The sequence below is a fragment of the Stegodyphus dumicola genome, chromosome 12 (assembly GCF_044657685.1).
Source record: "Stegodyphus dumicola isolate Sdum_Otavi_A_Nest chromosome 12, ASM4465768v1".
NCBI lineage: Eukaryota > Metazoa > Arthropoda > Arachnida > Araneae > Eresidae > Stegodyphus > Stegodyphus dumicola.
Window position 1 is genome coordinate 17,246,724 of NC_140779.1, and position 14,433 is coordinate 17,261,156.

Below are 14,433 nucleotides of genomic sequence, written 5' to 3' on the forward strand. Positions count from 1 at the left end.
TGATTTCTGTATAACTTAAACTGGGTAGTTCCCTATGTAACTGTAATTGTATGGGACCCAGTGTAACCGCCAACTGTATATGCCTTCTAACATCGGTTTTGTGTGCATTGAAATCCGTTGCGAATTGTACACACGTAATAGTATTATTTATGAAGATTACAAAGGTATGCGATTCTTGAGAAATGCACTCAAACTGTGGATTAAAGAGATCAACAGGCAATACGTATATACCGTTGGCATAAGTGCAAAATATATATGATCTACACCTTGGAGTTGCCCTTGGCAAACACACTCTCATGGATATTAAAATATAAGCAACCTTTACACAGAAGCAGCAGGACGTTTAAATTCGGATTTTGAACGTGTGTTAAGGCGCAGGCATATAATATGTACGCCTTTTCACGAAAATGCAGCTCGATTTGAAAAACGTTTTAGAGATGCAGGTAATATGTCCAAAATTTCAACAGTCTCCATCTTAAAAGGAATAAGTGCATGGGCAACTAGTCTTTCTATGCATGCAAAAACGTAACTTATGAAGAAATCACAGAGATCGTACGTACGTACCCCACCCGAACCGATTGTTGCGTGCGTACAGATTCGTAATGGATTGAATGTATACAGAAACGATGATAGTTTGATAAAACATATTTTACTGAAAGAAGTGTTTTACATTTCTGTAACTTTCCATAAAAATACTCGTACAGCTCTGCTCAGTATCACAGAATCTCACACGGAGATATTTCTGTACTCCATACTCAAAGATGAATTAAACAATTGAGAGCTGATGTTCTTCTTCCGCCATTGAGAAACCTTGAGAAATTTCTAGTATCATCCAGTTCTCGATATTACTGTAAGGCACATGATCATGAAATTACTGGAAGGAACATGTCGCCAAATGTAGCTGCTTTTGGGGATTCCTCGCGGAGACCAAAATCATCACCAGCTTGGCAATATCTTACCAATTTAGGGAAATACTCATTTACTCATCGTTAAACAGACTTGTCGCTGTACTTTTAATGCACTTCATATTATATTTTACAAAACATACTACAGTTCCGCATATAATGACACTAAAATTATTTACATACATACAGAATTCGTAGCGCGATGATAAATGAACGGCGATGAAGGATCTTTTTTTAATAATTTCATTCACTGCCTGCAGCAGATCCTTTAAGAAAGAAAGCAAGCACGGTCATAACCTGTGACATTTTCCCCCCACAATGAAAATACAATCTGGGAGAAATGTTTTGCATCTTCATCATATTTCCATTTTCCCAAATCTAATACATTCAAAAATTCACATGAACAGTTTCCATTTATTTTTTGCACTTTAAGATTTACAGAAATGCATTAGAAAGTACTTTACAAGGGCTAATTTTTTAATATGGAGTGACCATAATCCTTTGTATTGTACCTGAAATATTTCAATTGCTTTCTCAACTCGACAAACTTCTTTACATGCAGAAAAAAGAGGCCTGTGGAATTTGGTGAATCAACCTGGCCCAAAATGGCACATTCAGTACTCCTATTGGATAGGAGAAAATAGAGACGTGGAAAGGAATCTCAAGCTGAGGGTGCCGACCAACATCTCCCTCTACACCATTATGGAAATGGCAGCTGAAGTGGATTCCAAATTCAGGTATTATTTTAGAGTTTATTTACTTACATGTCAGTAACTTCTATGCCTATGTAACGTATTTTCTACCTCTTTTCCGAATGTCTTTGTGGTGTAATTGGAATCCTACTCGCAGGTTTTGTATATCTCCTGCTTCCACCCTAAAAAAAAAAAAAAAAAAAAAAAAAAAAGTGAACAGAGTTTTATTTTAAAAGTTTGGGTGTATTGTTAAACTTACTTTCAATTGTTAATGCTAATGCTTGACATTTAAGTAAAATTGCCATTAGTTGTGAAACTGACGCGAAAGCATTCAGAAAATTATTTTTAAATTGACTCAAAATGATAACTTTAATATAACATTATTATTTCTGAGATGTACTTCTATTATAGCTTCACGATTTCAGAGAATTTTTAAATAAAAAATTACTGTGTTTATATCTCACAGGCTCTGACGATAAAATACATAATATCTTATTCTAAAATAACAGTAAGAGGACTGCTCTTTTGACAAAGTACTTTCGTTGATCGCTTCATTGTGTAAAATTCTTCCACCATTATTTTAAACAATGCCAAATAAAACCAATTTCGTTAGTGTGAGGAAAAAAAATCTGAAAGGGGTCAGATTATAACGGTAGCCCAAAAGGGTTTGTGAAGGTTTTTATACGCTTTCACTGAGTTCGCATTCTACCAGTCTATTGTTGCACTCATTCCTGCTAATCTATTTCTTTTCGTCTTTTTAGCTTTATTATTAAACATAATTTTATTCGTACTTACGCCATGCACAATTCAACAGCAAAATTGCAAAAATTTTAAAAGCAGAACGTGTTTAGAATTCCCTATGAAGTGTTAACTGGTTGAAATACTTTTTTCTATTTTTTGAGCCTTTTCTCAGTTTATCAAAACAATGTACAGTTTCCTTAATAAGATGGCTTGCAAAATTTTTTTGTGTTTTTATTATTAACATATTGTGTGTTAAATTTATTAACTGAATCACATAAAATTCAGTTGAATAGAAAAATTAAAAATTGTTTGAAAACAGCATATCTTCAGAATTTCCGATGTACAGTGTCCCGCGCTGGATATATAGCATTGCTCTAATTTGTATAGTGTTGCAACTGCTCGCTTTCGAATCATTTAGTTTACTAAAAATTCATTAAAGTTTTATAAAAGTATGAAATATAAAATTCGGCTTTCAGAATTCGGACCTCCAAGTGCACATGTTCTGGTGGACGACTACGTTATTCAAAATTGGATGGCCCTAGGTATCGTCGTTTATTCAGAGTGCGAGAAACATACGTATATTCATGCAGATTCTTCCTTTTTTAAAAATTATTTTTAAAGGCAATAATATTTCTTGGCAACAATTTGAAAAGCGATTCAACTGTACGGGCTCTTGTACACATCCGTTCTCATGCTTTGATTTGAAAATAACGTGCATCAGTCGTAGTATATCCTTTCGTCATAGTGTTTCGGATCCAAATGCCAATGATTAACAATATAAAAATTTTTAAAAGCAGCATACCTTTAGAATTCCACACAGATTATTAAGCTCTGTTATTAGCGTTGCCACATTTTGGCAGTCAAAATCCGGGAGAGGAAAAAAAGTTTCCGGGAGAAGAAAGAAGTTTTTTTTTCAGTCGCAACTGAAAAAGCTCCACTTCCTTAATCTCGTTTAAAAGTATTTTTTGAGTTGCGGGAGCAAGCACACTCTCGCAAATACTTATACATTTTGTTCTACCACAAGAAATCGTTTTTGACGAAGAAGAATCTGGAAATATAGTGCTATAACAATTTGTACAATCTTGGCTATTAAAGGTGTGGTACTTAATGCTATGATAGATTGAAGTAATTTCAATTCCTGATATATTGCTTTGTTCTTCTGAAGATTTCTTCACGAAAAAGTTGAGATGAATCCCTTTTCAATATAACGACTGGTGTTTCTTGCTTTGAGAATGTACAGTTAAAGCTATAACATCCTCGTACTTAATATTAACCGTTTTCTGACATACTTTACATTCTCGTTACAGTTGTCTCTCTTCGTAAGGGAATCAAATTTAGCTTTTGCCTTAAAACGACGTCGAATGTTTTGTCCTTTTTTGTGGCACTTGTAGTTCACTTGTAATCAAAATCGTTTTTTACCCCCACTAGACATTATTATGAAAGCATTTAAATAATTTCAAAATACTCACTTGTTTGTGGATAGCTAGCTAATTGCAGACTAAATGAAAGAATGGAATGAGAATGAAAGAGTGAGGGGAGATGAGGGGGGCGCGTGCGCGCGACACGCCGACATGAAACCGCGACTCATCCCGCAAGGCGCTTGTCCGAAGATCGCTGCTTGGCAAAGAATATGTATTGACATAGATGTTCTTTAACTGCTGTGCGCGGACGTGTGATTTTCAATGCTCTCAACCATTTTGTCCGTGCGCATTGTGTCGTTATTTTCGGGAAACTTGATATTCCGGGAGAGTAATATTTATTTTAAATTCCTTCCGGGAGGCGGGAGATTTTAATTTCCACGGCTCAGTTCCGGGAGAGGTGGGAACCCTAGCTGTCATACATTTCTTTTTATATTTCGTACATTATTTCTTTAAAAATAATGCGTAACGATAACATTTGGTGGCAGTATCTTTTCTTTGAAACGGGATTCGATGCAAATTGAAACGAACATGTTGAGGTTGGAGGCTCATTTAGGAGTGCTTCTTTCACTCTACCAAGATTCAATAGGATGACTCACAGTGTTAAAAAAATTTTGCTTATTAATGCACTAATGAAACACATATATACACAAAACTGTATGCTGGGGTATCCAACTTTTTTTTTTCACAACGCCCGCATTCTCTAAACTACTTTTTTTCCCTATCCTGCGCCCTCTAACGGCGGCTTTTTTTTTACAATGCCATCTATTGGCGGATTATATTTGGTCATTTTGACGTGATTATCGTTCTGATTGTTAAATACTTATTAATTTTCTAATTACTACATTAACTGTCATATATATCATCTAACATGCGTATTAATGATACATTAGAAAGAATACACGTTATGCTATAATTTGGTGTGATAAGAAACTTACTTACTTAATTAAATTCACAATTTTTTTAACTGCCTTGGATTATAATGGAAATTTTCTCTAAATTATTACTAAATACATAATAAATTCGTAATAACACTGATTCATTATGAGTCCTAAAATGATAAGGCCTAAAATTCATATAATGCACCATAAGTCTTTCAGTCTAATTGTTCAATATAAGTTTTTAAATGTTCAGAGTCTTTTGAGATTTTGTCAGCAAGGACACGTATGCAAACATGAAAAAGGAAAGTTCTCCCCTTAACGTTCAGACTTTTGCAGTAAAGTGTACCTCCATTAGTCTTTACAAATAAATCTTTGCAGATTCCGTCGAGGAATTATAAAAACTTGGGAACTGATTGGTGTCTTGGTCGTCACCACCTACATTATCATCCGAACCGAGCTCGCCCCTCCATGCTTTCAGCTGGCTGATATGATCCGTGGTTATTCTTTAGGTATACTTCCTTTATTATAAATGGTCCTCGATATTTCGGTTGTGTTTTCGTAGGTTGACCTGTAGCTTTAGGAGCACATCTCATCACAATAATTTGTCCTTGTTCAAATATTAGTGCACGACGTTTTTATCTATTCAATTCGCTTTCTGTGCTTCAATTCCTCCTGGCGCTTGTTCTTGGATTTTGTTGCAAATCGTTCGATATATCTGAATCTTCATCCGCTATCTTCCTAAGTATACCATCATTAAATCTGGGCAAGTATCCACAAAGTATTTCAAATGGTTTTTTATTCTTAATTATGTTTGCCAAGTTGTTCAGATTTCTTTCTGTCTCTTTTACTATCAAATCCCAATCTCTGTGTTGTTTATCCGACAGGCTTGTCATTATCGTTTCTAAAATTGTTCTGTTGACGCGCTTTACCACATCATTGGCTTGGGGGTGTTTGGTAGAACTCAGAGTAGGGTGTATTCCGTTGTCTGTACAATGACAAAAATATAAACCTTAAAGTTCAGACTCTTGCAGTAAAGTGTACCTCCATTAATGGAGGCGCACTTACACACACACCATTAATGAAGGTATAAATAATTTTGTCTGTACAATTAATTGCGTACTGCTTAAACAGAGGAAAACTAAAACAAAAACCTTGTATCACTTATTATTCTTTTTGGTAGGCCAAAATCGTTAATAAAATTATTCAAAGACTATAAACTGCGAAAATTCTCGCAAACCTAATCTTGTTATCAATTGCCGCTAATAGCTCTTGATTTTCTTTTGAACTCTTTACAAAAGAACCCAAATGATCCATATGAACAATAGCAAATGGTCTTTTACCAGGTGTTATAGAATGTAACAGTCCTTCTTTCTTGCCATCTGTCACTTTATTCATAAGGCATTCAATCGACGGTGATATGTGCGTTCTTACATATAGTTTCATTCCTGGAAGTCAATATAATTCCTTAATTTTGCTAACTGTTCGATTTACGTAAAAGTGGCCAAATAAGTCATGAAGTTTCACTACTACACTTTTCCTCATACTTTTAGGGATGATGATCTCTAAAATCTCTGTTTTCCAGAACAGTCTATTCTTTTTTAAATAGGTAATTCCTTATTATTTATTCCTCCTCAGCAGATCGTTCTTCTTGTTTCTTATTGAAAGTATCGATAATTCGTTTCAGTTCTTCGTCAGCATGTTGTATCATTAGCATTTGCAATTGTTCAGTTAGGGACTAGCAAATGGGTAACTAGTGAGCAAGCACTCCAGATGAGCGCGCTGCGGCCAAAGCAAAATTTAGCAGTTCTATGTACACTTGAAAAGAAAATGCATAAAAACATTTCAGTATGAATTTTGCGTTGCTTCACGATAAATATCTGTTCACTTCTCAAACTTTTGCCACCATATATTACAGCCTTGTATTATATTTAAAGAAATTATATAATGAAGAATCAGCTTAAATGTATGTTTGTTTCTCGCACTGTGATAAAGCCATTAGCTTTAACGTACGTTTCCACCCGAATATGGGCATCCGGAAGCCCGAATTTGGAATTTGTTTTATTATCTATTTCATAAACGAATTTTTACTTCCTTGTACGAAGTAAAGAGAAAGTATTGTAATCGCGAAAAATTTCGGGTATCATATTTCAACGAAAATATCCACGTTGACCACTATCGAATGCAATTTAACGGTGATTTTGCGTCACATCTCTGCGTAAGGGCAGAATAAAGGACTCTTTCCCCCAAAAAACTTATGAAACTGATTTAAAATGAATTCTGAAGAGACTTTTTCGTGGCGTCTGTACGTACGTAGGTACATACGTACGTACGTATGTATGTATGTATGTATCTCGCATAACTAAAACGAGTAGTTCAAGAACGTTGAAATTTTGTATATAGCACTGCTATAACATGTAGCTGTGCACCTCTTATTTTGATTGCAATCGCCCTCACCAAAAGTATATAAATGTATGTATATATATATATATATATATATCCACTTTGTTACCCGGCTCAGTGATCCACAGATTCTTTACTCTTATATGTTTGTAAATTGTACATTTTTTGCTTTAAAAATGATTGTATTATGTTATTTTTATCTTCCGGTTAAGGTTTTTATGCCTTTAGTAAATCTGTATGAAATATGTTTAGAATTAACAGGAATTTTAAAGTTGTCTAAGTGCCGCTAAGCCTAATAATGTTTTTGATGGCGGCCATTGCTTGTTTACATTTGAAACAGCAGACTAGTTGATTTGTTGCCAATCTAGAGAAACTAAGCTTCGCAACAACAAAGATAACGCCTTCTTTTATTATTGCGAATTAAATCATGCTTAATCCATTCTGGAATTTATTCGAGGAAATAAAATTAAGATTTACTTCGTAATTTTTAATATAGATATTTTGAGTTTTTATGTATTTTTGCCTTGTTGCGAAGTGAGAACTGAGTTAATTGAGTGAGAAATAATAAATCGTCTCTGAAAAACTGTTTATTTTTTTTTTCTTTGTTTAATTTCATTTATACGTCGTTTCAGATTTATTTTATTATTTGAATAGAACATGTGGCAAGGATTAGTTAATTCTTCAGATGTTATAAATTTTGTGCATTCTGAGTTATAATGTGAACGAAATATTAAGTGAACCAGCGCCAGAGTGTCGCTATGGTAAACAAAGATAGTGAATTTTAAAGAGTGCATTTATTTTTTCTATTTGTGGGTTGTGCGCTATCGACGAAGTACACTGGCGTGCAAAACTTAAGCAACAGCAGAGGTTTTTGCCATAACTTCACGAGAAATCAACTGACAGACATGAAATGCAGAAATGAAGGAAAGTATTAAGGATGACGAAAGCATCGGATCTGAAAAAGGAATACAATGCATACGGTATGGAATCAAACAAAAACAAGCTTTATTGAAAGCATAGTATCGTGACTCATGATTGTCTATCCAAGAGGAAGAACAACAAGCAGATGTTCCTTAATATGGGATATGCCCTCCCCTCACTGCAATGGTTGCTTCGCACTGTCTCCGCATACTCAGAACCAGCTGGTGCATTACACTGGTGATAGTACATTTCTTGCGGTAGGAGTATCCATTCCTCAATCAGCATCTGTTTGAGTGTTTGGGTGTTCTCCGGAGGATGTAAGCGTGCTGCAATGCGTCTCCCCAAAGCATTCCACTCATGTTCGATGGAATTTAAATCTGGGGAGTACGCTGGCCAATCCATTCGAGTGATATCTTCATTTTCCAGTAGCTACTCAACAGCAAGTGTCCGACGTGGCCGTGCATTGCATCCATAAATTTAAGTCTGGGCCAATTGTACCTCGGAACAGACGCACATGGGGAAGGAGTACCTCCTCACAATAGCGATTCTCGGTTACAGACCCTCTGTCGAAAACGTGGAGCTCAGTTCGCCCGTTCAGCATAATGCCTTCCCAGACAAGAACTCCAGGACCACCGTTACGGTATCTTTCCTTGATGTTACCGGGTTCCGACCTCTCTCCAAAGGAAAATGCGTTGAGAATCTCTTCTGGTACTAAACCGACTCTTATCCGTAAAGAGGACACGACTCCATTGATCAGTTGTCCAGTTTTGTGCTCTCTGCACCACTGTAAACGGTGGCGTCGGTGGCCAATTTTCAACGTGAGGCAGCGTTCAGGACGGCAGGCGTCTGGCCACAGTAAACCACGACACTTGTCGCCCCGTTGCTGTACAGAGTTGCTTAGCAATGGCGCTTGCTGACTGCTGTCGGCCTCTTTTCGCCTGCAAGACGATATAATCGGTCATCCCTGCAGTTGTCGTCCTCGGGCGGCCACCACCAACCTTTCTAACAGCTGTACCTGTTGTTTGGAACGCATTCCAAGCACGCGAAACGACACTTTTGTTGATTCCGAACTGCAGCTACACTGGTGATAGCACGCCCCTCCCCCAGCTTTCCGATCATTCTTCCACGTGTGAAGTCGTCCAGGTGATTTCTTCTAGCCATATTTCACGAACTGACTGACTGACACTTGCAGCGAATATGTTGAATTGCGTCTCCGTCCTGCTGACATCACGCGTTTTGTGTACGCTCATGTCGCCCCTGAAGTTTCGTTCCTGATATTTGCATACGCATGGCGTTTCTACTGACTTATGTGTTCCTTGTACTAATCTCCAGACCTCCTTCTCTGCAGTTTTATGGCTATCTTCTAAATCTTTACATTGTTGCTTAAGTTTTGCACACCAGTTTACATTTAATTCAATCCATTAAGTTTAAATGAAATGCAAAAAAAAAAAAAAAATGCATATAATTTAATAGTCCGTATAAGGAAGCCATGTGGTGTACACATCAGATTTTTTATTAACAAACTCAACTATTTCAAAGCGAGCAATGGCAACACTGTACCAAAACAAAAGTTTGTGTTTTCAGCGCGAAACTGTGTATCGGAAATTCTAAAGATATACTCATTTAAAAAATATTTTGCGATATTGCTGTTTAATTGAATTTTATGCTTCAAGGGCGAAGAACATGATGTTCAATAAGTAAAGGTAACACAACATTAAAGGGACCCTTTGGGTATTATAAAATATGAAAGCTTTCAGGTTTTTATAATAATAATCTATTTAATGTTTAGCAGTGCTCTTTTTATTTAATGTTTTGTAAAACGTGGACATTTTTTATTAAAAAACTGTACGATTTGAAAGCGAGCAGTGGCATCACTTTTCGAGATAAAACAGATTTTTGTATCTAACAACTCTTTTTCTTTCTTACAGAGATGAGAAATATAAAAGTTCAGTTCTTTTTTTCAATTTCCTATTTTATTTTGCATGCAAAACCCATCTTCCAATCACTAGAGACCATCTAATGGCTTTTATTCTCAGATGCGCAATAAAAAGATTACTTGAAACTGCTCAAACAGATCTTCTGTCATTAAATTGAGAGTCTGCTGTAAGAATACATTTATAAGGTTTTACTTAATCTGGCAAAAGTTAAATTGTATCAGACACTACCAGCCGTAAAGCGAACTATGGCTATGTTTGAAAATAACTACAAAAATTTGGAAAGGTTTAAAATAAACCTTTTTATTTAAACATAAACTTTGAACATAAATGCAGGCTCTTGTGCTAACAATTCAGCCACAACTTGTGGTGATAAAAGTAAGTTTTCGTCAATTTCAATTAAAATCGTAGGATAGTACTCAAAGACTACACAATTAAATTTAAATCTAAGCTGGCTCAGAACTTCTAATCTGCGTATCAAATTCTAATGTCAACAGCACTAAGGAAAAGCCGAATGATTATATATTATTTTTGAGAGCTGGAAGGAATTGGCGTAATATGGCCCCAAAACGCAGAACCATGCTCTACCTTACAATCCAAAAACATCAGCTTAAATATGTCCTAACTGATTTACATTCTGGTGAGGAAACGGAAAGTGGATGTTACAGTACAGGCTGAAATTATAAACAAGTGGTTAGTTGTTCATGTTTTCTACTTACAGTGCTCTCATTTCTTTTGCAGCTTCCAGTACAACGTGAAAAAAGGAAAGCCCTACATCTTCTCGCTATATGATTTTCAGGACGATCCCGAAAACGAAAAATACTGGTTTCCTCTTTTTGTAAAAAAAGAAAACGACGAAATCAAGTATCTGCCAATTACAAAGAGTAAGTTCAAAAGTGCAATTTATATTGTTTCTTCCTTTGTAGTTTTCTATCTAAAAAATCCAAAGATAAATAGATTAATTTAGTCTTTATCTTTGAATCTATGAAGTTAATTAATCTAATAATCCAAAGATAAAAAGATTAATTAACTTCATAGATTAAAGATCAACATTTTAAATAAATTATTTAGTCTTAAAAAGTTATGACGTTGATAAATTCGTTAGAAACGTTTTTACTCGGAAAATATTATCAGCAAACATATATGTCTTTTCGTCGTGTTCATTAGTTGGACTAGTGTTCGATTAAATCATTTAACACCAAGGTTTCTAATTTAGTTCTCAAAAGCATTTGACATACCACATGGATACAATAACTGTGTACACCTTACACAGACGAAACGTGGGATATGTATTAGATTAGGACATGTGGTCACCGTCGACATGTTTCACCTTGCGCCGTTGGACAGCCCGTGGCCTTCAATATTTTGACACTGCAAGTGGATGTGCCTGCAAGTGTATGCCGTGAGTATGACTTTAAGCGAGTGCGAGATTTCTTTCAAAGGCATATCAAATAAAGGCTGTGGCAAAGACAGTAATTTTAAAATATGAATTTTGAATTGTTTGCCTACATATTGTCATTATTTAAATATTAGGATGTTTTCCAATTGTTGTCATAAGACAACATACATTAAATGATTTTCTGTAAAAAGATAAATGCGCCAGCTATAAAACGTAATCAGCTCATTTCGACTGTGGTAACTAGGAGCCCACCAGTGATAAGGTGTTTATCTTCAAATGATTCACAGCCCGCTAGCCGCCGAGTGGTAAAGCCGCTGAACGCGTTAACTCACTGTGTGTTCGTATCCACGCGAATGAGCTGGCTGTGTAAGTTTTCGTGCTTACGTTGCTAGTTTCTAAGTTTTCTATAAAGTCCTCCAGGAGGGCTCTTTTTCCTTAAGCACATAGCTCTCGCGTGCTTTGATGGAATCAAATGAACCAAACCAATCGACTGCAATAAATCGTTTCTGAACATAAGAAATATTTCTCTTAGGTTTGTTTTCTTCAGTATAGAAAGAATAAAATAGAATGACACACTTTAAAAACAGTATGTCATTGTTAAAGCGGCCATTGGAAATGTCTTTGACGATGTTTAAAACTTACACATTACAGACTGTGCGACTGAATTTGATAGATTTGGCAACTAACTGCGGTGGCTATTTTAACAAGGAAGTACCTTAAAACGCTTCAATTGACATTAGTTACTTTGAAAACAAGAGCATGATTATAAGAGATAAAAACAAATTAAGTTTAAAAGTGGGCAATAGGTAACACTTACGTGCTTGTCTTTCGTCACGGAAAGTGCCGGTGTATATCGTCCTGTAACGACAAGAAAGCTCCAAATATTGATTTTTTTGCTTGCGTTTTATAGCAGCTTCGTTCTACAATTAAATTTTACGATTTGTGAGAACGATGTCGGATGATACCAAGTTGTGGCCAGAGGCTAACTTTCTGCTTGGAGGGATCGTCGGATGAGATGAATGGTGCTTAATAATCTTGAATGCAACTGTGAGTGAATTTGCACGTCATATGTTAAACTCAGTATGTCCAAAATTATCTACATAATCTATCGGAAGGCTATTGTACAGTAATTATTCGAGTAATTATTTATTTTATACAGTGTACTAGTATTCGTCAGTGTTAAAAAATTATTAATGCCATTTTCAGAATGTTTCATTACTTACATAATGAGAAAAAGGATATTGTTCTACAGAAATAATATAGTATATGACTGTTGATATACAAATGTGTTATGGTAATATCTCGTTTTTCTGTATTACAGGTCCAGCGGATGTCATCCCGCAAAACCACGACCATTTTGTTATGTGGTACAAATGAGATTTAAAAGAAGGAATGAAAATAACATGCTACTATTTTAACCACAGTACGCGTCAATATATGTTTTTCTTCTTGTCTGGATTCTTACATTTTTCCATTTATAGTTAATGTTTTGATGTGAATACTTTGCCATAAATTATAATAAAATAATAAGATTAAAAATAGCACTGTTTCAGAATTTCGGACGAGAAGTTCAATAATGAGAATGAAAATGTACTGAATTTTTTATGCATGATTTTTATAGTTTCATACCACGCATTAATTATTCCGTAGATTCTTAGAGCATATCGAATTTTTTTTCCAAGAATGTGTATGATTTCGAACATTTGAGGGAGTACCATGAGAGGTTTACTGAATGATACTAAAACTATTAAGAAGAAACCAGATATTTTTCCTATTTCATGAAAATTTATGAAAATTCATGATGTGTCATAAAAGAAATCACATTGTATGAAACAATTTTAAGAGCATTAAAATATCTTCAAATGTCATTTCTCAGAAAAATTTATATATTTTCATAGTACTCCCGGATTTGATACATTCTTTTTATTTTTTCCGAAAGCATAAATTTATACTTCACATATGCAAACTATTACTTTGTATCAATTAAACTTTATGATATTAATTAAAACTTAAGCATGCCTTCAGATATAAATGGTATTAAAATTATATTAAAATATCTGAATATGCAGAAAATGATAAAAGTCAAAAACGCGAATGAAGTTAAAAATAATACCTAAATGAAGTAAAATAGTAGAATTAGTCATCGTAAGACTATTAAAGAATGCAAAATTGTACAACATCTAAATTAAAATAGTTCTATAAAATGCAGACTAAGTAAGGGCTATTCAATGAAATATGAATAATAATTAACAGCCATAATTTTAAATGCTTAATTAAAATATCTCTTTATGATGAAGAAATTTAAACATGTAAAATTTAATGAAGCAGTAAATAAATTTGGTACTATAAGGAGGAAATTTAATGAATAATAAAGAATTAAGATCTAAAGTTAAAATAATATGGTTAATAAGGTTTATGTAGTATATAATAAGAAATTAGATAAAGTGTGTGTGTGTATTTAATTATGGCAAAGCACACTAGGGCTATCTGCCTAAGAGGAGGGATGCCTTCGTGGAGGACTTTCTAAGGGAAACTGGCTCGTATACACGTTACACATGGGGAAAACCACGAAAACACCCATGCAGCCAGCCCGTTCGCGGGATTCGAACCTCGGACCGAACTACCAGTGTTCAGCGACTTTACCGCTCGGCCGCTGGTGGGCCAAATTAGATAAAGTACGCTGAAAATTATAAATCTTAAAATGCATGAAAGAAGTTAAAAATTACATTAAAGATTAAATAAATGTCACGTATCTGGTCAGAAAATGTAGGAATTAAGTTAAAATTACGAGCACGTTAAAAACTATTAAAAAGGTGAAACTCTCAATAAATTAAAAATAATGTTTGAAATTAAAAAATGTCTTGTATATCGTCAGAAAAATTATAAATTAGTTAAAACTTACGAAGGTTAAAATGTGGAAAGAAGTTTAAAATTACATCTAAATTTAAGTAATACAGTAAATTAAAACGCGTATCTGAATAATTGCGCACATAATGTAAAGATTAAAAGTATGATTGTTAAAAACTGTTGGAAATATCTATTAAATATAAATTTTGAAGTAAACATCATTAATGTTAAGTTCAGAGCACAGGAGCTAAAAATGTTGAAAATGCGCGGAGGAAAAAAAGTTACCTTTAAAATG

The 14,433-nt window shown here is 34.7% G+C and overlaps 1 protein-coding gene across 1 annotated transcript in view; it reads left to right on the forward strand.

Annotated features, from left to right (window-relative positions):
- LOC118197978 (uncharacterized protein CG3556-like) overlaps nucleotides 1-12,832 on the forward strand; it is a 33,468-nt gene extending 20,636 nt beyond the window's left edge. Inside the window, exons 8-10 of the mRNA XM_035369553.2 lie at nucleotides 1,468-1,642; nucleotides 10,634-10,776; nucleotides 12,613-12,832. Coding sequence (XP_035225444.2) covers nucleotides 1,468-1,642; nucleotides 10,634-10,776; nucleotides 12,613-12,668 — 374 coding nt within the window. The 3' untranslated portion in view covers nucleotides 12,669-12,832. The remainder of the gene's footprint in view (nucleotides 1-1,467; nucleotides 1,643-10,633; nucleotides 10,777-12,612) is intronic.
- Nucleotides 12,833-14,433: the final 1,601 nt, after the last annotated feature.